General features: G+C 42.6%; 1 protein-coding gene across 7 annotated transcripts in view; it reads left to right on the top strand.

Moving 5' to 3' along the window:
• The window catches only part of ELMO1 (engulfment and cell motility 1), a 545925-nt gene that overhangs the window by 481227 nt on the left and 36856 nt on the right, over positions 1-27842 (top strand). For all 7 annotated transcript variants that reach the window (XM_060633905.3, XM_060633903.3, XM_078440523.2 and 4 more), the window contains one exon: positions 19337-19500. In XM_060633905.3, the coding sequence (XP_060489888.2) occupies positions 19337-19500 (164 nt within the window). The remainder of the gene's footprint in view (positions 1-19336; positions 19501-27842) is intronic.

Raw genomic sequence — 27842 nt, 5'->3', positions numbered from 1 at the left:
CATAGAAATTGCTGAATATACTCCCTAAATGACCCAAATCTTATCCTCCTTTCAATTTAACACTTTAAATAAATGCCAGCAAGCTTCAGCGCTTTGGAAAATTACTATATGTCTGAAACAATTTGGATATCAGTATTTGTCACACAGCCTTCCTAGGTATAACATCTAAAGCAATAGCCACTTAGCTTACTTGCATTCTCTGTGTGGTATTTACCCATAGTCATCACTCATGTGTGTTCATTAGGTCTTGGGGTGATGAGCCAAGCCACTGTATTCTCAGCTGGACCTGGAGCCTGTTTAGTTTGGCACTGATTAATGATGTGTGGGGAGTGAGCAGTTTGCAGAGACATCGTAGAAACCTAGTTACCCAAAGACAAATAGCTGTAAGTTGTCTGATGGGAGCATGAGAGGTGGGTTCTTGAGAAACGGGAGTCATTTAGAAACACCAGTGTGACTTTTGGTTACCCTAACTAGAGAAGGGACAGGTTCCATAGTAGATGATGCTTTGGGGTGTTATTTCTTGATACACACCCCAGGATAAGGTGTGAGGCATGCTACTGATGTGCCTATCCAGCTACAACCTTTCTCTGTTCCTTGGTTCTCACCATTTGTAGACTGGGCTTACAGAGCCTGCCTGCTTCCCAGTCACCTTCAAACAAAATGTAGGTGTCTCAGTAAAGTATCTTGCAACATTCCTTTTGAAGATCTTATGCTAAATGAGCAAGCACTTATAGCTTTACTTTTTTTTTTTTTTAACCAAATCAATCTTACACTGGAAAAACAATGCTTTGAGTGTAGTAATATTAAGTGTAGGATAAATAATATTTATCTTGGCTTACGTACTTCCTATCTCTTGTTTTTCCTTCTCGTTCCATTCACCTCTTGCACCATGTGGGTTTGGCATCCATTCTTTACTCAAATTTTCTCCTTTTTGCCTCTTTCTGTTCTTTGAGTGGGGCAATGAGGAGAGACATGTTGATATTGAAGTTATAGAGAAAATGTCTTAGCTCTAATTGGGTTGCTGTCCTTCTTGTGGCATGCCAACAGCTGGCACAACACATTTTTTTGTAGTCCTTTCCAAAATAGACTCTTTCTCCCTATTACTGACAGGGAACTAATGGAAAACATATATAAAGTTCCCTTGGCAACTCCCAGCCAGAGACTTTATGAATACCTATTTCCTGAAGATAACCCATTGTTTAGAGGACTTTTTTTTTTCACCAGCCCATCCAGAATGCTCAATTCAAAAGTTACAAGGATGCCTTTATTCATTGGGGATGTGGAAAAAAAACAGAGAAGTAGGAGGGTGTGCCCAGGGTTACACAGGAGGCAGCACAAGAAGAAAGATGCAAAGCCCAGTAAGCACCAGGAGTTCTGGCTTAATTATTAATCTTTGACTTTATCACGGAGTTCTTCTTCTCAAGATCTTAAATTTTCACCACTTCCTGCAAAATTCAGTTCAAACAAATTCTTCTTGGCAGTTACAGGCCTCCATAGTCTGATCCTGACCCATCTTCCACTCTATCCTACCCCCTTCCTAAGTGAATAAGCATAAACAATAACTATCATTTATATCTGGCCCTGTAAAAGTTGCTTGATAAATATTCTTTTAATCCTTGTATCACGTTGCAAAGTCTATACTGTAATTTCCAGTTTATTGGGGGAGCTCAGGCTTAGAAAGTTTCAAAAACTTACCCCAGAACACATAGATGGTGAACGTGAGAGCCAAGATTCAAACCCAGTTCTGCCTGACTCCAGTGCTTGCTGCTTTCCTTTGACCTTCCTTACATTCAAAGTGATCTTGAGCAATTGCCTTTTTTGTTTTTTGGAGAGACAGAGAGAGAGAGAGAGAGAGAGAGAGAGCATGCATATGCACATGAGCTGAGAATGGAAGGAGGCAAGGGAGAGAGGTACTCTTAACCAGGCTCCACACTTAGAACAGAGCCCATTGCAGGACTAGATCCCACAACCCTGGGATCATGACCTGAGCCAAAATCAAGAGTCAGATCCTTAACTGACAGAGCCACCCAGGCACCCCAAGCAGTTGCCTTTTTATTGATGGGGAGAGCCCTAACCCCCCTCACTCTTCTTTTCAGACCTAAATCATACCCCCATCCTGCAGAACTCCACCCAGAACCTACTTTGTTCCTACAATGTTTTCTAATCCCCCAACTGGAAACGGTCTCCCTTCCTTTGAACCACAGAGTACGTGGGAATGATCATTTGACATCATGCCTCAGAGCAAATAACATGAAGCAGGTAGAAGGCAGGAAGGAGCTTTGGGTTCAAATCCCTGCTCTGCCAGTGTGATTTTTATTAAATCACTTAATTCTCTTTTAGCATGTGCTGCAACCTGACCTCTAAAGTCCCATCCAGGCAAAAATTCTAAGATTCTGAAGTTGTATTTTATATAGAATTTCTTGTATGCTTTGAGTCCTATACTTCTTTGTATTCACTAGTCATTCGTTCGTTTATGTACGGAGCATTGATATTTCAGCCTTGATCTCGGAAGCACCATAATCTTCTAGAGGCCTCACCTCCACTTTTGGGCTTAAGTCCCCGAGGGCAAGGACTTTGCTTTTTTTTTTTTTTATGCCCAAAGCAGATAAAACAGAAGGAAAAGTCTCTTTGACAAGATGAGATCCCAGAAAAAGAAGTTTGCACAAATACCAGTAAGCACCATGTAACATTTGGAGTCTCACAGTGTTTTCAGCTTCTCCTCAATCCTTGTGCACCTGTACATACAAGCCTGACGTTGCCAACCTGCTCCACCCCCCAAAGAATGGTTATCAGTTAATTTAAGTCACCATATTTCAACTTGGGTTTCAAAGGACTATCATCTTCTATACCACATTTAGTGACACTTGTCCCCTTTGACTCCTGCAGGTCCTCAGACATTTGTTTTAGCAGATGGCAGTTCTGCTTATCCCATCAGCAGACACCATTCTGGAAGGCAGATGACATCTTCCTCCCTGCAAACCCTCAGCAAATTCCTCAGACTGCATTTTTCATTTGTCAGATGTTCATGCTGATTCCCAGACGCCCTTATGACAGTAATAATAAATGTAAAACTCTCACCTGGATTTTTTTTTTTCTAAACACTTTCCTAGTGTGCTTGCTACTTGAGCACTTCCTAGGTACAAGGAGCTATGTGTTAACTTGCTACTCTTTTCCCTGACATAGTGTGGTAGCATTTGCCAACTATAGGTAAAAGTTGCAAACATCTTTTCATTCAACTCTCGTATTCTGAAATCAACTGCATCTTGGTATTTCCACTTTAATAATTTAAAGCATAGGCTTTCTAAACTCAGAACTTGGATTCAAATCTCTCCCCTGTTGGGACACCTGGGTGGCTCAGTCGGTTGGGCGTCCGACTTCAGCTCAGGTCATGATCTCACAGTTCATGGGTTCAAGCCCCGTGTCGGGCTCTATGCTGACAGCTCAGAGCCCGGAGCCTGCTTCGGATTCTGTGTCTCCCTCTCTCTGTGTCCCTCCCCTGCTCGTTCTTTGTCACTCTCTGTCTCTCAAAAATAAGTAAACATTAAAAAAAAATTTTTTTAATCTCTCCCCTGTCAGTTACCAGTGTAAATTCTCTAAGCCTCAATTTTGGGAACTGAAAGAAATGGAGGGTCCCTCTTCGGCAGGATTGTTGTCAGGATACAATGAGAGGAAAGATACCAAGCTTAGAGTCATGTACCTCCACTGAGTAAAGTGCCAGAAGGTGCTAAGAGCCGCCATTCCATCCCCTCTGATAGATAAAAGGTGCTTTGTGAGCACCCATCCCATTTGATTCTTATGACTGTGCCTAATTAGGTGAGACAGAGAGTGGATATTAAGTTTGTTTTCAGTTTAGGAGTATGTGTTCTGCTTCAAGAATGGGATGCCTGGTGAGATCCAACATAACATGTGTACATTTCTTAAGTGAGAAATTGAGAACCGTCATAGGTGTAGTTTAATGTGCTTTTGTTTTTTGAAGCTTCCTTTGCTTGTACCACTTTACACGATTCATGCCTTTTTCCCTTCTTTCACACTTTCTTTTTAAAAAAGGAACAGAGCAGAACATTGACTCTCCAATATACCTGAACCCTAATACATTACATTGTATTCTTTTAGACATCATTTCATTTGTTTTTATTAAATAAGGAACAAGTGGATTTATAGAAACTGATGTTACTTCTAAAAAATCCTCAGTGAATTTCACCCTAATTAAAATGCTAGGCAATTTCCATAAACATTGGTCATAGAAAATTTTTCCAGAGTTATAAAATCATGGAAATTTGAAAAGAAAGAAAAAGGTGATTGTGTTTAACATCAGGTCTATAATTAGGAGGTCTATAACTAGGAGACCCCTGTCTGCCCACTGTTTCACCATGTCAATAAATACGTGTCAGCTCTGAGTGTTTGACACTGTTCTAGGACCAATGACTAGGTCCTTACTGCAGACAGTATATCATTTTCAGAGGTGTTAGTATTGGTTTCGATTGCCAAGATAGTGAGTTAGATAGAAAGTCTGTGTAGTTATCGGATTGAACAACTTTCACAGGTACATAAAATTGAACACAGGTCCAGGCCCTAAAACACCTAGGGTTAGTCTTCAAAGAAATTGGGCATTGGGACTTTTAAGATACTCTGATCCAAGGTTACTGAACAGTTGAATATGTTAGGTAAGAGTAACGGTTGCTTATCAACATTGATTTCCTCGGAGATGGAGGGTGAGTGCCACCAAGAATGCCTAATTCAACTGGTTGTTGGTGGTTGCCTGCAGGCAGAGTCTGGGTCCAGCAGAAAATAAAGTGCCCTGATAGATTAGTGATGCCCACCACTGACCTGGGAGAGAGCAATGATGGTATATATGCCACATCATTACCTTCTACGAGGTTTTCTCCAAAGGATGCATAGGAGGGCAAGGGACCACATTCAGGCGAAGCGTGGCAGATGCAGTGGATTGGGGAAACCACGGGAACAGCTGTGTTCATCCAGCTGTGAGAGATAATAGCAAATGGGCAAAAAGGAAGAGGAAATGAGTGGAGAAACACAGGAGCCATTTCAGATCTTCCTTGGGCTCACTGGCTCCAAACCACCAAGTGACTGTTGGGATTTTACAGAATCAGAGCAGTCTGGGCTGTTTTAATTGTCTGAATTTTGTGCTGTGGTGGTTGACAGGTTCTCCTTTAAAGATAATAAATGGCTCACAATTACTTTAGTTTAGAAAGTGCTCCTCTGCCCTGGGACACTGTAATAACCAGCCATGGAAAAGAAAAGGCCTGGGGATTTATGAGGTGTCCCAATTTACAACCATCTGGGAAAAATACAGCAGGACGTTGGTATAGCAGTGTGTTAACCAGAGGTAATCTATCATTGCTACTGTTATAAACCCTCTCTTTCCTTCTGCTTAAAACTATCACAGGGATTCATCCCTGGCCTTCACAAAGACGCACCAGAAATCATTTTTTTAAAGCACGTAACTCAGAAATATAGTCTGGTTGACCTTCGCTTTACTGGACTGAGTGGGAAATTTTCCAGGTATGCAGGATTTTAAAATCCACTAGTGATAAAAAGATAAATGAGGTATAGTCTCTTCTTTCTGAAGGCTCAAGGTGTCCTACTGGGAGACCAGTAGTGAATGCATAATTTCGATACACTCTAAGAGGTGCCATTGTTGAAACAATAGGGTAAGAATAGAAACACATTTGTATGCACAAAAACCAGTGGTATACTTAATAATCACTTTGTTTTCCCTGCCCCCAAATTATATTGTTAGCCCATACCTACAATAGAACTTATTAAAGTCCAACATTATTATTTATTTGCACACCTTCTTCCCCCTAAGAGGAAGTTTTGCAAGGTGGGCACTGGGTCTGGTTTTGTATTCCCAGCACTTCACCCCGAGTTTAGCTTGTATTAAGTGCCTAATAAATGTTAGCTGAGCAAGTACAGGATGCTTCTAAATATTTTAATACCAGAAATTGACAATTCATTAGGTAAAATTTAGAAAGTAAAAATATATTTACTCCTAATATATTCTGTTGATGATTCAGAACACCTCTTCCCCATATATATCACAGAGTATAGACAATGGGTGCTGCTAAATTTTAAGTTCCCACTGTGTGGCCGTTTCCACTGCCCCATCTGTCTGCTGAGGAGCACCCACCAACACTTCATTTTGATGGCGCTGTCCTCCCAGAGGGACTTGCTGAAGCAATAATTCTGGTTTCCCTGGGGTCCATCAGCCTTGCCTGATGGCAGAGCTAGTTTATAGGATCCAGACCTCGCTTTTCCCACTCTGTATCGCTTGTGGTCTTGCCTGAGCAGTCTGCTTATGAAAAGTTTATTGAATATCCCTTCCAGAGGGGCAGGCTGTCCCATTTCATTTGTCACTATTTAACAGTTTATGCAGAACATGCTGGGAAACCTCAACATGCAGAACTTCTGGCCTCACCTCCATGTGAGACGGTAGACGTTTCATTTCTTTCCAAATGGCAACTAATTTCAGAGTAGTCTGAGGCTAATTTATCAGTGCCCACCAATACTCCCCTTCTCCATCTTCCTTTAGCCCTATTCAGTGACTCTACACATATTTATGAAACTGATCCTGGCACACAGAGATGAATTGGGTAAAATCCCACCATCCACAGAGGTTGAGACACACTAAGGTAGATCAACACGTGAGCAGACGTTACCATTCACTCCTTTCCTTCACACCTTACATTACAATGAATGAGTGAAGAAGGAACAGTGAGTCCATCTCAGATTTATTGGTAAGAGCCCATAATGTTTAAAGGGCTACCTATGGATGCCATTTATCCATAAACAAGGACAGTTGAGAATTGCTCATCATTTAGCACTGTGTATTTTAGCCTCATGATTGTGTGACTTCAAAAAGGAAAATCCTTTGAGGCTCAGTTACTTTTTCAATGAAGTTCCTCCTCTGCTTTGGGGGACCTCTCCGAAGAGTTATTCCACAAGTGCTACCACCACCACTCTTAGCCATGGCTGCAAGAGCACAACACCTCAGTAGCAACTCCAGCTTGGGAGACTTTCCCACTGGGAAGATCATTCTTTGTAACTTTCAGAAGATTTGCCAAAGACTTTGCTTTCAACATCTATGCTTGACAAAATATGGCTAACTTTAGTGAGCGAGCAATAGTCAACCAATAGTAGTATAAGTATTAAAAGAAAAACTAACCATTTCCCCCAACCCTATTGGAAAAGAGTTTCTCAACTTTTGTAAGAAAACCAGCCCCATTTGTTTCTGCCTCTTTCTCCACGCATGGTCACATGTTTTGACTGACTTGTTTGACATGTTGTTTATTCAAAGCTGTAGATTAAATGTCACCCACTAATGTGATTTGCTCAGACTGCTTGCCTGAGGCTGACTCCATCAGACACTGGTGAAAATAGCTCCCTCTTGTCAACCAGGGCCTTCAATTAGCTGACCAGCAAGTCTGCCCTGATTACTATATTAATTTGGTTCCCTATTTTCAGTAGAGAAAGGAAGTTTGGTCATATCACTATTTGCCTCTCAATTGCTGTCCCTTCAAGGGCAGGCTGCGGAGAGAAGGTAGTGATCCTAAACCTCACCTTTGTTTCTCCTCTTTTGAACTGGTTTCCTGCAGATGCTGAAGAAAGTGAGAAATGTGTTGCTTCTATATTCATTGTTCTTCAACAGACCCAGCACTAATTGATTTTAAGATGAATTCCTGGTTGAAAGATTTATTTTTTTACTGGCCATAAAGATGCCTTAAGCCTTAAGTAAAATGCCTTGTCATGAGGAACAGGACAGCTGTTAGTGCCTTGTGTTTTAGTCTTTGGAATGTGAAATCGCCCAGTTAGCACCTGCACGGAACCATGGAGTCAGGCATTGTATAACGAGCTATTTGGGAGACTAACACCAAGGCCCTCAGAGTTCTCAATTTGGATTATGATCAGATTCTCAGGATACTTGAAGTTGTCTGAACATCTCTCTGTCTCCTGCCATCCAATTCCTATTTTATTAGTGGCTAAAAATCAGAGGAAGCTCACAAAGCAAGGAAACAGTGCTGGGCAGCTAGCTTCCCTTTCTAACTGCTCCAGGGCCATCTTCTTTGCTCTCAGGGCATGTTTGAAAAGTCACCTTTCATACTGTATCTAATACTACTTGTCCCTCAGGTTCCCCAGGCCCGTGTCGACACTACCGGCTGCAGGTTGCCTACTCAGGTTAGCACGCAGGCTGCTGCCCTGTGTCTGGGAACATTGATGCTAACTGCTACCCAAGGAATTGTCGGCCCATTGGGAACAAAGTGGTTGCCCTTGCTAAAGGGGTCCCTCAGCAGCACTTGATCCTGGTAGGCAGATGCCCACAGCACCACAGTGGCTCTGGCTGCCTCAGTGATAAACAGCCCAGGCACAGTGGTCTGGTTCCTGAGTAAAGGTGGCCTCTCAAAGTATGCTCAGAGCCAGCATGGTCCCCTGACCCTGTCTCTGACTGTCCTAGATGAGAGCCCTCATCCTGTTCACACTGGCTAATATCTGAAGACCAAGCCTTGGGGGAACTATAGGCAGTAGCAAGCCAAGGTCTTGGTTCCTCATCTGTAAGTTGCATTGGGCATGTGAAGGAGGGAAGAGGCCTGTCCCTTCTCTCTTTCCCCTGGAAGGACAGCAGTCATCACTCCTTCCTGTCTTCTTGTGCCTCCTCATTTAGACCAGTAGATCTCAAGCCCAGCCCCACACTAGCATCCCCTGTGGGGCTTTCAAAAATATGCCCAGTGTCTGGAACCTATTCCAGACCAAATGAATCAGAATCTCTGGGGGTGAGGCCAGGCAAAAGTCTGCTTTAAATTCTGTTTTAGACTTAGAGTTGGGAATTGCTGATTTTTAAAGCTATTTATTTCTTTTAATCACTTGATGGGTCCATTTGTAATAAATAGGTAGACATTTTCTCAGTTACTACTATGTGAGTGGATTGTGCAGACCCTGGATATGCATTAGTTAATGAAGGACACTGTTCATGATGTTACATAGTATGATCCCATGATGGGAGAATGGGGGAACCAGCACCGACATGAGGGAAGGGCAGCAGGTCAGAGAAGGATTTTGTAGACTTGAAGAATGAGCAGGTATTGGGAGGATTTTAGTCACAGGTTAAAGGAAGAACACAAATGAGGGCACAGGGGTGAAGTTTGAGGCACTGAAAGGATCTCAGTGTGACTAGATCATGGGGTGTGAGGGGTGAAGCCAAGGAGGAGGCATCTGCTAGAGCGGGAGTTGGAAGGCAACCACGTGTGCCCTCATGGCCACACTAGAGAGGCTGGTCATCCACAAGCAGTGCTGAACCCCTGTAGGTTCTAAGCAGGTAAATGATATGATCAGACTTGCATTTTGGAAACAATCTAGCCTCTGTGGGCAGGGTCTGAAGGGGACAGAGGTAAAATCAGAGGCTTTTGGGTAAATCAGGACAGGTAATGATGGGCCAGAGGCCCAAGGAGGAGTTAGTGAAAATGACATGGAGTAGACCAATGTATTCAATGTAGACCAATGTATTGCTTCTTGTATTCAAGAAGCAAGTCGACAGCACAACACCCTTAAAAGTGTAATCCTCAGAGCCAAATTCTCAACTTCCAAGCCCAGGTAGTTCCATTATTTTGATCATTGCTGCACAGTTTTCCATCATTCACTAAAGACATAATGCAAGTCAGAGTTGCATTTCGGTCACAAGTACAGATGGATGGCCCCCAAAGAGCAGGCCTTGGCTGTCAGGCAGTTTATACTCCAGGCTCTATCTTGAGAGGAGTCAAACCAGGAAAAGGTTTTGGTCTGCAGTGAACTGTCCTTTTTCTCAGCTCTTGGGTACATATCTTGACCTTTGATATAATGCACAACAAGCCTAACCTGTGTGGGGTTCAGAAATTCTATCTTAGGGAAGAAGAGTTACAGTGACCTCACTCCTCACATCACACATCGCAGTGGCCTTCGGCTCTGAATGAAGTCATTATCAGCCCCTCAGACAGATATCCTAGGAGTTGAGAGCTCAGAGGACTGTTAGAGACCCACTGGAGAAACAGAGTCAGCAAGGGAGAAACTAAGCTAAATGACTTGCTGATTCTCATTATGACCGCCTGCCAAGATTCAGCCATGTCCATTGTGAAATGCGAAGGAGCTTTTTTGCATTTATTATTGCATTTGATTCATGAATAAAATGTTTCAAATTCATCTTGCATAATTGAGGACACATGATGAAATCGAGAGGGGCTGGAGGTTGCACACCAGCTAAGCTGATCCTCTGTGATTTCAGAACAGTTTCTGGCCATTTACATTAAGCCTGACCCCACAGGGCCCTTCATTAGGGGACTGCATTGGTCAAACCTCAGCAGGACGTGTGGCAGGATGGAGCAAGGACAGGAAAAAGTATCTTCGAGGCCCTGAAACCATTCAGGGGGACAATTGAGAACACTGTTTTCAAGAAAACAAAAACTTAAATATTGGAATCAGTTCTGTTCAGTGCAACTTAAATATAATCTTGGACTGCCCTCCATGCATTCTAAACACCCTGTGTCATCATGAAGGGGTCTTCATACCGCAAGGACTATTTTATTTTTTGGATGAGCTGTCATGAGGACTAAGATTCACAGGAAACCTCCTAATGATGGGGATAGTGTTTAGGGATCAATGCTCAGCATCTCATAATCCTGACTAAAGTTGGTCACCTCCACCTTCTAGATAAGGAAACAGGTTCAGAGAAGCTGAGTGATTCATTCACCTAGCTCAGCATATCATGGAACAAGACTTTGAAATGAGCATGGCCTATCTGTAAAGCCAGGTGTTTTTCCTCTATACCAGGGGTTGCCAAATTGCTGCCTACAGACCAAATCTAGCTCACCACCTGTTTTTTAAATCAGGTTTTATTGGAACAGAGCCACACTCATTTACTTCTTGTCTGCAGCCAGTTTCACACTGCCAAGGCAGAGCTAAGTAGTTGCAGCAGACACAATATGGCCCTTCCCAGAAATTTGCCAACCTCTGCTCTGTGCCCATACTGCCCCAGAATAAATACAGAAAACCTAAATGCTTCTCCTTGGGCCCGGAAAGCATTTTTAATTTTTCTCTCCCCTTCATTTAATACATTTGAGACCATTCAGCAAAAAGTCTCATTTGCGTGGACTAGCCTAGGCAGTCCACTCCCCAGCCGTGGCAAAACTACAAAGTAAAACCATTTTTAGTTTCCAGAAGGTGTCCTAATTTTAAAGACCTCTAGGGGGCTGGAGTGGGGGGGGGGGGCAGCGGGGGGGGGATTGAAAGCCTGCATCTAGGTCAATATTTGTCCCTGCCTAGAATGTCATCAGTTTTTACCCTAACTTCTAGCACTTTTTCTGGGCAAGGCCTCTTCTCCCCACATCCTAAACTTGGAGATTAGCCCTTCAAAGTGATCTCTGGTCTCTGGGAAGTTATTCTGCCTGCATATGAGCAGTGAGACCCCTCTCCAGGCAGAATCCTTGCAATTTTTTGGTCCTTATGAGTCTTCAGTCATTTTGTTTTGTGTAAGGAACATTCTTAGGAAGAAAAATGGTCCAGTCCTAAAACCTGGCAATGACAGTTCTCCCACATGACTCATTTTTAAGCTGGACTGTGTTGACATCTGTCTTCTCTGAGACAGCCTTTTCTCTTCATTATGAAGATAAATCCATTTAATGGGTCACTACTGATTGGGTAGATTGTACATTTTTGTAAGTGCTGACTCCCTCCTTTAGTGATAATGCCCAATAGTGGCTTTTCTAGAAACTCTCTACTCTTCACAGACCAGCCTTTTCCAACTCAACCTGGGAAAGGAAGCCCAAAACGATCTCTCAAAACCTAAGACAGCATTTCAAAGCCATGGACTTTACTTTTTAGACTTTGTAAAAGTGCACTTTGAAAACCATGTTAACAGTCTTATAACTGTGTTAAGGATGTATTTGTTTAATTCTACAGATAAAATGTGGGAGCCTAAGAATCTTTGGCATTAAACATATCAACCATTATTACAGTCTGCAAGATACCGTGTTAAGTACTAGGGACCACAATACAAATAAGGAACAGTACCTGCCCTCTAGGGATTTACAATCTAGTTGGAGAAAGGTACACCAGTAACTGACTTATCTCCTTTAATGGGATATGGCACGAATTGCCATTGATGCCACACTGAAGGCTGAGAAGTGGGGCTAAATGTTTGCTGAGACCAAGCTTCTCACATTTAGTGAGTGCTGGAATCATTTGGAGGAGCTATTGAGAAACCCTGATTGCAGGGTGCTACTCCTTGAGTTTCTGATTCAGTAGATCTGGGGTGAGTCTGAGAAGTTGCATTTCCAGCAAGTTCCCAAATGATACAGATGTGGTCTCGGAACACTCTTTCAAGGATATTTTATTGTAGGAGAAACCTCTGATATAAGTCATTTCATTCTCAGAAGGCAAGGGAGCATGACATCATATTTGTTGTGTGTCTGATATGTTCTATTTGGTGTATTGAAATAATATCTTATTTCGATTTCACAATAACCCTATGAACTCTGAACTATTATTTCCACTTTATAGTGAGCAGACTAAGGCTTGGGAAGGGAAACCCATGTATGGTCCAAGGTACCATAAATGGTATGAGGCTTTATCTAAAGAACAACACCTTGACAAATTCTAAATGATTAGTATTTATGGTTTACAGATGAGAAAACTGAGTCTGGGAGAGATAGACTGTCTTGGAAAAAGTCACAGCCTGGCTTCACAGTTGTGTATTATGAGAAGTAAGGGAGATTATTCCTTTTCAGAAATACCAAATAAAAGCTGTGCTATCTAATTAACAATAGGTTTACAATCTATTGGAAATATGTATGAACCAACCCCCCCAACAATGGAGTCTCAAATCTTTAGACACTTCACTTCCTGTTTCTTCTTCCCCTCTCCATTTCGTGGGCTTATTTTTGTGGGCTTTGCAATGAGCATGAGGGAAGGACTGAAAGTCTCTGTCCCTGAAAGTCACCTCAGGGAATATACACTTGTTTCCGTCAGACTATTTTTGGTCTTACATGGGCATAGACAATATCCGGGTAAGGTTATAACCTCTAGTACTCAGCCAATGAGGAACCAAGGGAGGGACTTGCATGCTAGGAGATAAATTGTCTGCTGTAATTGTCCTGAGTGTGCATGTCTGTCAGTCCCCCATTTTTGCAAGAATGTTGATTAAAGCCTTGCTTCACTGTGCTCTGAGTCTCCGTGTCCCTCCTTTGATTGGGTGTGTGGGCTTATTTCTAACATGTATGTTGGGCCCTAAAGGCTGAGAAGCCATCCTGCAACCAGTAGCATCCATTTGCTGAAAGCTGTAATATGGACTCCAAAAGCATATTTTGTCTAATGTCTGACCCATGCACTCCCTCCCTCCAGCCTTTGCTCTTGCTGGTACCTCTTCCTGGACTTCCTGCCCCTCTTCTTCCCTCAGTAACTCCCATCCATCCTTTAAGTCCCAGCCACAGTTGTGTCTTGGCCTTGCAGACTTGCTGACATCCTTCCTCACCCCAGTGGCAACAGGGATAATGGCTCTTTAGTAATGTTTCCCCAGACCCCTCTCCAAGCAGAATCTCTCCCAATTTTTGTATGTGTCCCAACATACTTTATAGTATTGAATTTCATCACACAGCCCCCAAATCCCCTGGTGACTTATCATTAATTATAGAAAAAAAAATCCAAATTTTTCATCTTAACCAACAAAACCACCCACTGTCTGGCCCAGCCTGACTTTCAGGCTTACCTCACAGCCCTAACTCACTTTTCCAACTAAATGAAGCCACCATACACTCCTCCCCACCCAGGGATGTCTTCTTCTCTCTCCAAGCGTTGGCTCATGCTGTTTCTTCCACCATTAATGGTAGCTCCTTCTCTGCTTCTCATCATGTCCACATCTGGTCTCTCCTCAAGCCCCAGCCAAAGTCCTGGTACTGTGCTGTCAGCCCATCAGCACTTGAGAGGGACCAAGTATTTGAGGAATGAATGTCTTGCCCTCACTTCACTGTGACATTACTTCATCCCTTGGAGGAGGCAAGTATGTACATGTCTTATCCACTTTCCCAGACTGGGTGCTCATTCGACACAAGTCTTCAGATGTCTCACAGTGCCTTGCACATTGTTGGTGCTTGAAAAACAGTTGTTGAATGAACGGATGAATAATGCTGGATGAAGATTGTGGGTATAAAGGTGTGGTCAAATTGGTGATTAGACTAGGAGCACAGGGAGGCTCAGGAGATCTGGGAATAAAACACAGGAGCACATTTCAATGTACAACAGGAGCACAGTTAGATTACCAGCATGTTTGATTCTAGTTAGAGTTCCCCAGCCCTTAACACCATTAACCCAACCTTCCAAGGAGCCCAAAGGTTTTCTCCATTTGATGTACATGTGTCTTATGGAACTGCCACTGCTTTTGTAACGTGTGACATTATCACAGAGAACATGTGCCGGAAAAATTCCAGAAACACACCACAGGCACAGTTTGACCTTGATGAAATAATCGGTCAATAGCAGTAAGTGAATGCAGATTCTAAAAGCATGTTTTGTTTGCTGTCTGTGGCAAAGCATATTCTGTAATTAAGAAGTTTTAAGTTCATTGATTTGCTAATGCCTCTGCTACACCATCTGTGGGTTTTCCAAACAATGATAAAAAGTTTGATATTTTCCGAAGAAGACAGAGTCAAACGTGGTGGTTGTGAATGTCTTGATTTAAATTGCACACATAGAGCATTCATGGAGACTTAACATTATTAATTGTAGCCTTTGTGGAAAGTATTTTGCAAAGGAATAGAGAGATATTTGATTTATTTAACTATTTTGTCTCTTTAAAAAAAATCAATAACATTTTTCACTGGGGTCATTTTCCTTGGCACACAGAGTGACCATAGAACTTCTCAGGGCTGGTGCCAAGCAAAACTGTGAAGTAAATCAGGGAAAGCCAGTCTTTGTCTTCCCTAACCTCTGTTCTATGCTATATACATACCAACCACTTGCACCCCTTTTCCTGGAGCCAGGTGCCCCTTGGCTTATCCTTATCTTTTTTCTTATCCTATCAACCTACTCTTAGGAAATGGTCTGTGTTTTCTTTTAAACTGAATCATAAGTGATTGTTGGGAATTTAAAAGATTGTACCACTTATGGATTCTTACATCTAGCAAAAGATCAAAGTCTTAAGCTAGAGGAATTGAAACTCTTAACAGTAGACTTTAAGCATAAGATTGAAGTAGGAGCTGAAGAATTTCCCAGACCACCGTAAGGGATTATCATCATTTCCATGCAAAGGTACAACCATGTGCATATAAATGAGGATGATTTTTAAAACGTATTTCTTATTAAAGCACCTTTGTTGTTTCTATCCAGCTTCCTTCTCCTACTTTTCCCCAGTCTGGACAACCTCCAACCCATAAGCTGGTATTCCTCTTTGACTTCATTATATGTATTCATTGAGATCTTAAGTTGTAAGTGACAAGAATTCCATTCAAATGGGGAAAAAAAAGGTTCACGTAACAAAACCAGCAAATGTCAGGATTGAATTAACATTATGGTTGAATATAATTTAACCATTAGCACATTCTCTCTCTCTCTCTCTCACACACACACACATACACACACACACACACACACACACACACACACACACACCACACACACCTTTCTTCTGTCTAATTTGAACAAAATCAGTCTTAATATCTCCCATTCTTCCTGCATGTTAAGGGACAGTGTTGTAGTTGTCAATTTTAGGGGAAAAGAGCATGCTTCAGTTCTGCTTCACATCAAGTCAGAAGTCTGGCAAGGATGCTGATTGGTTAATTGAGGTCACATGCCCACTTAGTGTAATCATTGTGTCTAATCATATGTGGTCTGGTGACTGTCATCTCTGTGACAGCCTCTTAAGAAATGCAAGAAGTAGGAAAATCCCCTGGCCCTCTTTCCTTATCTATAAAATTAGGGAAGTGGAGATGTCTCTAAAACTTCCCCAGCTTTAACCTGATTCTATTTAAAAACTGCTTCTTCATTTTTGGTATTCTAATCGCTCTTAGTCTCTCTTACATGTCCTCTACCTCCCACATGAGGGTCAAATAACATTGGGAGATGATAATTATCTCCTTGGTTTGACTCTGAGTTTCTCTAAATGAGGAAGGGGACAGACAGCTCCTGTGATGCCCCTCTCGTGAAACAGCAAACTGTTATAGTTCAACCTTGACCAAATTTAACCACCATTTATGCCACATAATATAAATTGGTCACAATTTTCAAAATTTGTCAAGCATCCCAAATTTAGCATTTTTCTTGAGTAAAAAAAGCAGCAGATCAGGTGGAAGGTCAACTGGAAATTTTCCTTTATGCCATTATGCTGGGGGCATGAAACGATGCTTATGTAACTGGCTCCAATTCAGATGCAGCCCAGGCTCAAAGGGGTTAATTAGGTGTCATGTTCAGGTTATTCATCTCTTCCCACAGCATTGAACACCCGCTCCTCCCTGTCTGCCACCAGAGACCACCAGTCTGTCTTCTCTATCACATCCACACTTCTATTGTAACAATTATTGCCTGTGTCCAATGTCTAGCTCTTATTACACTGTTAGTTTACAGAAGGCAAGGGCCATACCTTATTCATCTTTGAATTCCTAGTGCCTCACCCAGTATAGACACATGATAAGTATTCAGGGATGTTTGTTGTATTGACTTTGTAAGTAATGCTTCTCAAGCAACTTTGTAATAATTGCTTCAAATCAATATCGTCTGCTTTATGGTAAGCTGGTAACCAGTGGAGTTAGACTGCATGACCCAGCCATGGTCCTAGAAACTCCCATGAATCAGAGTCCAAAAGGATGAGAATAAACTGAGGGTTGATGGGGAGTGGGAGGGAGCAGGGGGGGTGATGGGCACTGAGGAGGGCACCTGTTGGGATGAGCACTGGGTGTTGTATGGAAACCAATTTGACAATAAATTTCATATTTAAAAAAAAAAGGACAGTTGCCTTCATGTCTTTAAACCACTGCTGTCACCAGCAACCACCCCTCCCCTTCATAGGGCAGCTGTGGCACACAGGGCCTCTGTGGTGCCTACTGGATAAAGCAGATTCATGAGTACATGACAGAGATCTGTCATCCTCCAAGTTTTCTTCTGTAGCTTCCTGAAATTTCCTGCCATTTTGTGATAAGACACTACCTCCCAGAAAGTCCTCCTGAAAATGCAAATATGTTACCTAATGGAGGTTCTTCTCATTGTGAACTTGGGTTCCTAAATGTCAGAAGCATATAAGGAAAAGTGAGGGTTGATATAATTTGAAAAATAGATAGATTTGTTTTTATTCCTGTCACCTATGACTCATCTTCTCTTCAGTTCAGCCATTTTCAATTGACTAAAGGAAAATATGCCTGACCTGGGATCCCTGGAACATGGGGGCACTGAAAGCAGTGGGTCAGCAGATGAGTAAAGAGTAAGGACAGCTGGCATACCTGAGGTAGGGGACTTATGTCCTTGGGGTCACCTGACTTCTGGTGGGAAGCCCCCAGGTTTTCCTGAAGGCCATTTTAGTTCCACTATCAAGGAGGATATGCTACCTCCCAGTGTCTTCTAGACCCCTGCAGGTCAGTGAACAGGTCCTTATGTGGACAGGACAGCTATAAGAGAGACATATATTTGGAGAAAGAAACCTGAGCAGATTGCTTAGCAACCCACACCATCAAAGAGCTCAGCAAGTAGAAGGAGCTGTTAAGTGTTTAGAGGACGTTTTAGCTGCGTAGTATTTTCTAAGGCGGTGAGATTCTCCCATCACCTAGCACTCAGGCACATTTGGAAGTTCAGGTTTGCCACAATCTTTTCCATGCTGTAAAATTGTTACCTCTATTACAATAACACTTGATGAAAATGTCATCTTGGTGTAGGACTAGTCAGTGAGCAATTACCAAGTATCTACCATGCATCACTTATTCAACAAAGAACTGATTAGAAGCCATAAAGAATATGCTGGGATCACATTCATAGTGATGAAGGCACACACATGGCACCCCAGGGCTGTTCACCATCAAGTGCCTGCTGTATGCACCATACTGGACTGCTTGATGCCATTGAACTCAACTAGATATGTGTAGCCTTGGATAAGTCCTCCATCATTCAGTCTCAGTTTCTTCATCTTTAAAGGAGTGGTAATAACACCTATTCTGCTGGATTGGAAGGAAGATTAAATGAGATGATGAATAAAAAATCTGCCTGGCACAAAATCTAGCATATAATTGAGTTGCATTTGTGATTTTTTTCGTATTTTTAAGTTACCTATTGACCCCAAGGATGGTGGCATGATTGGCAGTGTAGTAGAGTGTTCACACCCTAGGGTTCAAATCCCAACTCATCCACCACCAACCAGTCAGAGGATTTTGAACTAGTTACTGAACATTTCAAAGCCTCAGTTTCTTTATATCTAAGTAGAATGATGATCACATCTAACTCATAAATTTGAGTGGATTAAGAGAGAGAACATATATAATGCACCAGCATAGTATCTGGCACATAGTAACTACCTTGTCAATGGTAACAATTGTTTTCATTTGCAGTAGAGGATAAAAAAAGAAGCAGGGAGATTACTGCAAGTGTCTTGGATGCCTCTGTGTTCTCTAGTCTTTCCCTGCTTTATAAATTCTGATGAAGATGAATCCACATTAATGGAGGCAATGTTTAATTGCCTCCTTGTGGGCTGGATAGCACATTACCATATTCTTTTTTTCTTGAGGCTTCCAGTGGGATATGTCTGTTCTATTTAATAGACTTCTTTTTTTTTTTTTTTTGTGCCTGGCTCAAGAAGGCACGTGTGCATTTTCAAATCCCTCATTTGTATGAACACTCAGGCCTTAACTACATGGGGAAAACATTCTGGGAAGGGCGAGTGTGAGTATCGTTTCGCGTTCATTTGAACCGGTGCCAACCAAACTTCCACAGTTGATTGTGTCTCAGTGATATTCTTCCAGAAAAAATAATGGTAATGCAGAGTCCTCACTGCCTCTTGGACTTCTTTTGCTTTTCAAGTTTGCATTGTCCGTGGTGTTGGCTTCAGCACAGACATGTAATATATCGAGCAAATGGACCACTCCTCCCAGCCAGGCCTCTCATCCCCAACCCCAAGTTAGTCCATCCATCTCCTTCCTTGTGGTTCTACAGGTACAAGACAAAGTTGAAGATGTACATCATGGTAGTCTACTCTTTGGAAAAGCACTCTCAAGGTTTGGGCAGAGAGTGCAAGTCAAGGGAGGTAGGGAGCCATTATCTCCGGAAGATTTTTTCCAATGGGCAAGGACGGCCCCCAGGAAAATTATGGTCTTCCTTTCATCTACAGGTAATGCAGGTGGTGAAGGAGCAGGTTATGAGAGCTCTCACAACCAAGCCTAGCTCCCTGGATCAGTTCAAGTGCAAACTGCAGAACCTGAGCTACACCGAGATCCTGAAAATCCGCCAGTCTGAGAGGATGAACCAGGAAGATTTCCAGTCTCGCCCGATTTTGTAAGTAACCGCTGTCCTCTGTCTCCTTGAAGGCTCTGACCCAACACTTCTGGTCTGAAGGCCTGTCGTGGGCTGTCTCATGAGATCCTTACAGAAGGCCAACAAAAGACACTCCAGGCAATGTCAGTTGGGTTCCTCAAGTCTCAGCAGCTCCCTGAGGAAGGAAGGCTGGGCAGGGCTGGCTGAGGGGAAGGCAGGCACAGTGCTGGCAGCAGGACCCAAACCAGGAAGTGGCCTGGTGACTGATGAGTCCTCTGAGAATTCATAGTCGAAAAGTGGGGGGGACCTTTCCTAACACCCGGGACAAAATTTTTTTGCCTGTGTAGCTATTCTCGGTAGGTCCCTTTGATTGACAAGAGCAAGGACCACTGATAATTCGGGCAATATGAACACTGAAGTCATGGGTGGAAGAGACAGATTGAGAGGAAGAGAGAGATCCACTTCTCCCTGCCCCCTCAGCTTTGCCTCGTGGCAGAGCATCGTGCATCACCTGCTTGCCCATCAGCCTGCAGGCCTGAGAAGGAGAGGAAGCAGGCCCTCTTTTTATAGGACTTTGCAGCACCAGTTGCCGTTTCACATACCTCTATCTTGGGGATGCCCTGCACCTTCAACACAGAGACTGTTTTGTTTTGGGGATTTTTTTTTTTTTGATTCATCTTTTCTTAGAACTGGCCTATTGATCTTCCCTTGTCTTTTTCTAAGAGCCAGGTCAGTTTTGTTACCCTTATAATTTATACAGAAGCAAACAGGAGAAAAGGCAGGGAGTGGTAAGGAAAGTGATATTTATTCTCATTCTTCCTGCAGAAGACCGGACACAGCTTCTTCTGAACTTTTGGTGAAGCAAACCTACAGTATAGGTGTCATTATGACATTAACTAACCCTCTCGGTCTCTGTCTCTTATCCTTTTTCTTTCTACCCCTCTTTCTGTCTTTTACTCTTAAATATTTGACCTTTTTAATACTTGGCAGTTTGCAAAGCAGCCCCTCCCGCTATTTCATTTCCTCACATCCATATGAAGTAGGTAGATCTTACTCCCATTCAAGGAGCAGGTATAGACCAGAGAGGTGAGGAGCCAGGACTTGAACTCCAGCCCACTGATCCCTCAACCAATGCTCTGTCCACCCCATCAGAGCTCCTTTGCAAAGTGCAAGACTAAGATGAGGTTTAAGAAAGTTCACAGGTCAGGGTGCCTGGATGGCTCAGTTGGTTGAGTGTCTGACTTCAGCTCAGGTCATAATCTTGTGGTCTATGAGTTCACGCCCCCTGTGCTGACAGCTCAAAGCCTGCAACCTGCTTCAGATTCTGTGTCCCCCTCTCTCTCTGCCCCTCCCCCACTCACACTCTGTCTCTGCCTCTCAAAAATGAATAAACATTTAAAAATTTTTTAAGAAAAAGAAAGTTCACAGGTCTGAAAAGACAATAGCCAAACTGTATACTATGTGTTTATTTTCAGGCCCTAAGAACCACGGTTAGAGGCTGTGGAGCGGAACTGCAGATGTTAGTGAGGGTGACATTAGGTGCAAGGGAGAGAAGCGCTTCCTGAGGGTCTTTGGCTTGCATCGTGAGACTTGAATCACACCTGCATTGAGCATCAGCCAGCTGTGCAGCAGGCATTGCCAGGGCTTTGCCACTGGTCCTCAGCCAGAGGGTCCAGCTAGTCCTACCAGAAAGAAAGCCCCTCACATAAATGATTGACCCCTCAGAGACATAGTTTCTTATTTGCAGAGGGGGACAATTCTGCCTCACCCCATCCCAGGGCCTACAGTCCTGAAATGTTGGATTTCATAAGGTTTGTTTCAGCGGATGTGTAAACACGAGGAAACTTATTTTTTGACACCAATTCTTAAAGCCTAAAGGGAGACTTTAAGAGACCACTCAGTTGAGGCCGAGGGATTCCAATTAATGTTTGACCATGACTTTATTCTAAGTAGAAATGTTAACCGCATGTGAAGTGTGAATCCTTTGCACCTGTTTTTGGCTTCATATCTTTATCTCCTGAGGCTCTGCCCGTGACATTCTGAAGTATTCTCTTGATTACAAGAAGCTCTTATCTTTACATTTATTACATAAGGGGGAGCCATACAAATATAAAGGAAATCTTGGGTATGTATGTAGCTTTGGCAGCATCATTTGGCCACAGGACTGAAAAGCACCTCAGCTCACTAGAGCTCTTGGTATAGTTGCAATAAGTCATGAAGACTTGTCAGAAACTATAGCAATTTAAGTGGGGTGGAGCCCATGAACCAGCCTGATCATTATCCTGGCCTCTGAGATGGGCAGTTGGCAGCCAGCCTCCTCCAGCTTCTCGTCCAGTGATGCTTTGTCTGTTGAGTGACCAACTAGACAAGAACTCAGTGTGGGATTGGAGGAAGCCTAAAAGCTGCCAAAATGGCTCGGAGAACAAACTCAAGTCAACAGAGAGAAAGTCAACACATGTATGATTGTTTGTATTCATTCATTAATTCACATAACAAATATGTATCAAATGACTCCTACCTTCTCAGCTCTGCCCAAGGTGATGGGGACAGGCAGAGAACCAGAGGCACTTGACCTCCCACTGTCCAAGATTGTGAAACTGGGGTTGCAGGGTTACCACAGACTGGGCTTGGTTGGAAGAAGCACGGGTAGGGGTTGTCATGAGAACATAGAGGAGACACATCTCACCCAAGCTCAGGAATTAGGATATTAGAAATTTAGAACTGAAAAGCACCTTCAAGGTCATCCAGTTTAAGCTTTTCATTTTGAGGACTGGGACGATGACTTACCTGGGGCTTGACTGAACCCCACTGGCCACACCCTCACCAGCCTCTTGACCCCCGTAGTGCACCCCCCCTCACCTGGTCGCCTCTGTGACTATCGCACACAACACGGTGGCAAACCTAAGTGCCACAAAGATGCTTTGAGGCACACATCCCATTATTATAAAACGTTGATGTTTCCCGAGAAGAAAAATGCACACCCTGTATGAGTAATTATTTAGGGGGGGGGGGGATATTCAGTGGGGTGAAGAAGCTCTGTTCTATTTCTTAGCTCTTAACTCATTGTTGCAGAGAGGAGATATTTGTTTTTCTCCACTTAGCATGACTTTACAGGGACAATAAGTCCATCCACACAATTAATCCGAGTTAATGGATATAAAAAGCTTGAATAGTCCAAAAATAGGTCATTTAACACTATATTGGGGAGAAGAGAGGCAGGGATAAACACCAATGAAGCATAGTAGCAAAAGGTAGCACATCCACACCCAGGCAGCTAACAGATCTGGAATCAGACTCCAAGGCCACCACCTACCAATATGGCTCTGTAGACAAGTTACGTAACCCATCCTAAGCCTGCTGTTGTTAATGTCTAAAAAGGAAGATGATTAAAGCGTATACATTGTTGCATCGTTATGTGCATGACCTAGTTCTTTAAAAGCATTTAGCATATGCCTGGCACATAATATCCACTAAGAGAAATGTTCACTCTTACCCATTAGCTGATAACCAGAATTGAACATGTGGTCACACTGTTGAAATGTAAATGATAAAACTGACACTATGAATGTCTTCGTATGTGCCTCCCCTGCCTTATCTCAGAAGGTACAGGAGAAGTATAGGTAAGAAAGAAAAAGTAAAATTAAACAGAGCCGGAAATAAGGCCAATGCCTATGCTGCATATCTGCCTCCTCACTAAAGACTGGCCACAAGCTTTGCTCAATGCTTTCTCTTAACCAGTGCCGGTAGAATGGTCTGGTCAGTTACACAATTTTCAGTGTTCAGTGCACTTGACAAATACTTATCAAATGCCTGCCACATGCTGTTCTATGTGTTGGTGATTCAGCAGTAAAGAGGACTTAATTCTCACCCTATCGTGATTGTATTGTTGTGGAGAGAAACAGACAATAAACACAGTAAATAAGATGATAGCATGTTAAAAGAGGATAAAGACCATGGGAATGGAGAGCTGGAAGTTTTAAATAATGTGGTCAGAGTAGATCCCTCTAGTTGGGATGGTAACATTTCAGTAAAGATGTTTAAGGGAGCAGGCTATGTGTGCATTTAGGAGAAGAATACAGCAGAGAGAACCAACAGTACAAAGGCCCTGAGGTAGGAGTAGGTCCAGGTGCTCAATAAAGAAGGCCAGAGTGGCTAGAAAAGAGTAAGCAAGGGGGAGAACAATAGGAAGTAAGACCAGAGAAGAGGCTGGAAGTTGGTATGGAGGGCCTTGTTGGGGAGCCATTGGAGGGTTTTGAGCAGAAGATTGGCATGCTCTGACGTGGGTTTCTAAATGATCCCTCTTGCTACTATATTGGGAATGGACTCCAGGGAGGCAAGTTTGGAAACAGATCAGTAAGGAAGTTACTTAAATAATCCAAGAACAAAATGATATAGATTAGATAGATTTTGAAGATAAGAAAGGTATTTCCTGATTGATTGGATGTGGTGTGTAAGAGAAAGAGAGGTGTTGAGGATGAGCTCAGGGTTTTGTTTGGGCTGAACAACTAAAGGATAGAGAGAGTGGAAGATGTTAGCACAGGGGGTCAGGAGTTCAGCTTTGGACCTGTCAAGTTTGAGGTGTCTATGAGACATCCAAATAGGCAGTTGGATTGATGAATCTGGAGTTGAACGGAAAGGTCCAGGTTGGAAATACAAATTTGGGAAGTTGTCAGCATAAAGTTGCTATTTAAAGTCCTGAGTCTGTAATATAAAGAGCAGAGGAAGTACAAAGACTGAATTTGGAGGCCCTCCAGTGTCAACACAGACAGATCAATTTCCATGAAACAGACACTGTCATTCAACCCACCCAAAGTCTTCACAGAGCCATGTTAGATCAGGGGTCAGCAAAGCATAGATGGCTCTTGGGCCAAATCACACTCACTCCCTGTTTCTATAAATGCAGTTTCATTGGAACACAGCCACGTTCGTGTGTTTACATACTGACGACTGCTTTCACTCTGCTATGGCAGAGCTGAGTAGTTGCCAGACAGTGTATGGCCCATGGAGCCTGAAATATTTACTACCTGGCCTTTTACTGAAAAAGTGAGCCAACCTCTACTGTAGGTGAGCGCTGAGTAGCAGCTCAGTAGGGCAGACCACAGGTGCAGAGGGGCATCGCACCAGTCTAGTGGTACGTCTGTCTTCTGTATATGGTGCTGGCCTCACTGGACTCATACCTGGGATCCTCTTCCAGAAACATGCTGGACTTGGAGTTGTCCTTCACACATTCATTTAACCTACCCCCTTTAATCATTCTTCCTTTATTTATTTACAAGGCCTTTAAATAGAATAAGAAGGATATCTATCAAAGCAAAGGCAGTGAACCCATGACCTTGGCCTCATTCACCCCAAGCTGAGAATTTCAAACCCCAAATCTAGCCCGTGGTGTTGTTGCCTGGATTATTCTGAGGTCAGATCTCATCCACAGACACACCATGTGGGTTTTACCTATGTTTTCCTAATTTGAATGAATTTTATAGCAACTGAGTCCCATTTGCACGGAAAGAAGAGGAAAATCACTTAGAAAACAGAAAAGTTGTCCCCTTTTTCTCATTGTCCATTCATGTTTTGGAGGCCTTTGGGGTTCATAATAAGGAAAGGCTAACTCTTGCAGCAGCAGATTCACTCATTCCAGTGGTCTGTCTCCCGGGGCTGGTTCCATAATGGAATGTGTCATGATGAGCACATCTGGGGCTCACACTAAGATGTCATAAATCATCAACTAAAATTACTCAGAAGTACTTTCACTTATTTCCTCCTTTTAGTCCTCTTCTCTGCATCTTTATCTCCTTTTTTTTAATAATTGAGTTTTAGCCTACCAAAACTATTCTTTAAAGATACATCTTAACCTAAAAATCAAAGAAATTCCCAAACCCTCTCTCCAGTGATTTCTTCATCCCGCAGTACAGTCTTGTCCTCTCTGCCCCATCGCCCTGACTTGGAAGTCAGGAGCAGTGATTTATTGTTGTGTATGACTGCCCTGGCAATTCCCCCACCTTCTTCTCCCATTCAGAGCAGGGTTCATCAAAGCTGCAATATACTAAGTCCATTTTACAAAAGCTGAGCATTGATAATAAATAGCTTTAGTGATCTGAAAGCCTGAGATGAGACCCTGGAGGCCTGCACAGGAACAGCTTTACAAATATACCAAGCTGTATTATTAGGGATGAATCTCCATATTATGCTTTATAAATGCTCAATTGGAACAGTATCAAATGACAAGAGATTTGAAGCCATTTGAGTTTAAAATATGTATTAGCAGAGTGTACTGGCATACCCCATTAGATAATGGCCAGATCCTTTGATGTAACTTTTTAAATTTTTTTCTAAGTTTATTTATTTATTTTGAGAGAGACAGGGACAGCATGAGTGGGGAAGGGACAGAGAGAGAAGGAAAGAGAGAGAGAATCCCAAGCAGTCTCCACACTGCCAGTGCAGAGCCCCTTGTAGGGCTCAAACCCATGAATTGTGAGATCATGACCTGAGCCACGACCAAGAGTCAGACACTTAACTGACTGAGCCACCCAGGCACCCTGATGTAACTTGTTAATTCTCTTTTTCTCACATATAAATAGGAGCAGTTTGTATGCAGAAGATTTAAGTTTGTACCCCTATTCCACACTTAACCTCTGTGAACTGTTTCTCCACCTGTAAAATGGAAATACTGCCCATTTACTAATGACACTGATAAATATTCCCAAAACATGAGCTATTTTGAGAGAAAACAGGAAGGGGATGAGCTAAAATGGGACAGGACACTAGCTGCTCATAGCAGACACTTACCCAGAGTGAGTGCCTTCCCCACCCGTGAACCAAACACCGTGTGGAGACAGCTTGCCTACAGTCCAGAACAGGTCCAGAGTTAAAATTGAAGCTGCCAGATATGTGAGCCTTGACTACAGTGAAATATGGTCACAAGGAGAGGTGGCCTGAGGAAAGGAGAGAATATTATCAAAGCAAATTCAGTAATACCTTGTGTTCCTGTCCGGTGCTTATAGAGCATTTGCACTCATACTGTGTCCCTTGTGAGTCACAGCAGTTTCCCAGAAAAGATTCTTATCCCCATTTTACAGATGGGGAAGCTGAGACCTACATGAAAAATGAGTCATGGGCAGAGTTTAGGTTGAAACCCTAGTTTTCTGAGTTCTAGATCTATGTTCAAATCAATACTTCACCTCTACTGAGGGTTCTTCCTGCCCAGCATCAGCTAGAACAGTTCTAGCTTTACCGGACTCAAACACTAGGGTGCTACATAAAATTTCACATGATAAAAAAATTATGCTCTTTAAAGAAAGATTTAGAAGCCATTGTACTCTTTCTGATCTCTTTATGGCATAGTACATCTAAAACAACTTTATATTAGCCCTACACCAGATGCAAATAATCCTTAATTTATCCCATGATTGTCCCAATCTCTGTAGGCTGGAGTCTGGGGCGATGTGTTTTTCCCATCTGTGAGACAGAACGGAATACCTGTGGTTTGCCCAGGATATAGTGTTTGCTGTGGAATTAGTAATTACGGGACTGACCAGTAATGCTATTTGGTCAGATCGTAGGTGTAGTCTATGAGTTTACCTGCTGTAGGGGGGAAATGTGACCAAATATTTATTGTCTTGGCAGAGTCTAGTGAGTTTCTGCATGCATTTATATCTATGACTTGTGAAACGGAAGAAATTTCTCAGGAGACTTTGGTCTAGAAAAACGTCACTGAAGCGGCTGGTGCTTTTGTGGGTATTCTGTAAATGTCAGAGAATCTATAGTGTTGTTATAACAGATAACCCCATCCACTAACTCTTAATAAATAATTCTCTAAAGCACCAACTTGGGAGGTAGTGGGATGGTCGTGGAAAGATGCAACTTGCACTTCCCTGCCCCATCTGCCCATGATGCCCTTTCTTTTTCTTTTTGTTTCTTACTTTATTTTATTTTTATCTAAATTCAAGTTAGTTAACGTATAGTATGGTATTGGTTTCAGGAGTCGAATTTAGTGATTCATCTCATATATATGATACCCAGTGCTTATCCCAGCAAACACCCTCCTAAATGCCCATCACCCATTTAGCCCATCCCCCACCAACTTCCCCTCTAACGACCCTTAGTTTGTTCTCTGTATTTAAGAGTCTCTTATGGTTTGCCTCCCTCTCTGTTTTTATTTTTTTTTCCTTCCTCTATGTTCATCTGTTTTGTTTCTTTAATTTCACATATGAGTTAAATCATTTGATATGTCTTTCTCTGACTGACTTATTTTGCTTAGCATAATATACTCTAGTGTCTTGCAAATGGCAAGATTTCATTCTTTTTTATCGTTTAGTAGTATTCCATTGTGTGTGTGTGTGTGTGTGTGTGTGTGTGTGTGTGTGCGC

Source organism: Panthera onca, chromosome A2 (genome assembly GCF_046562875.1).
Source record: "Panthera onca isolate mPanOnc1 chromosome A2, mPanOnc1 haplotype 2, whole genome shotgun sequence".
In the NCBI taxonomy this organism is placed as follows: Eukaryota; Metazoa; Chordata; class Mammalia; order Carnivora; family Felidae; genus Panthera; species Panthera onca.
The sequence above is the reverse complement of the archived record's forward strand: the minus strand, read 5'-3'. Positions and strand labels throughout refer to the sequence as shown.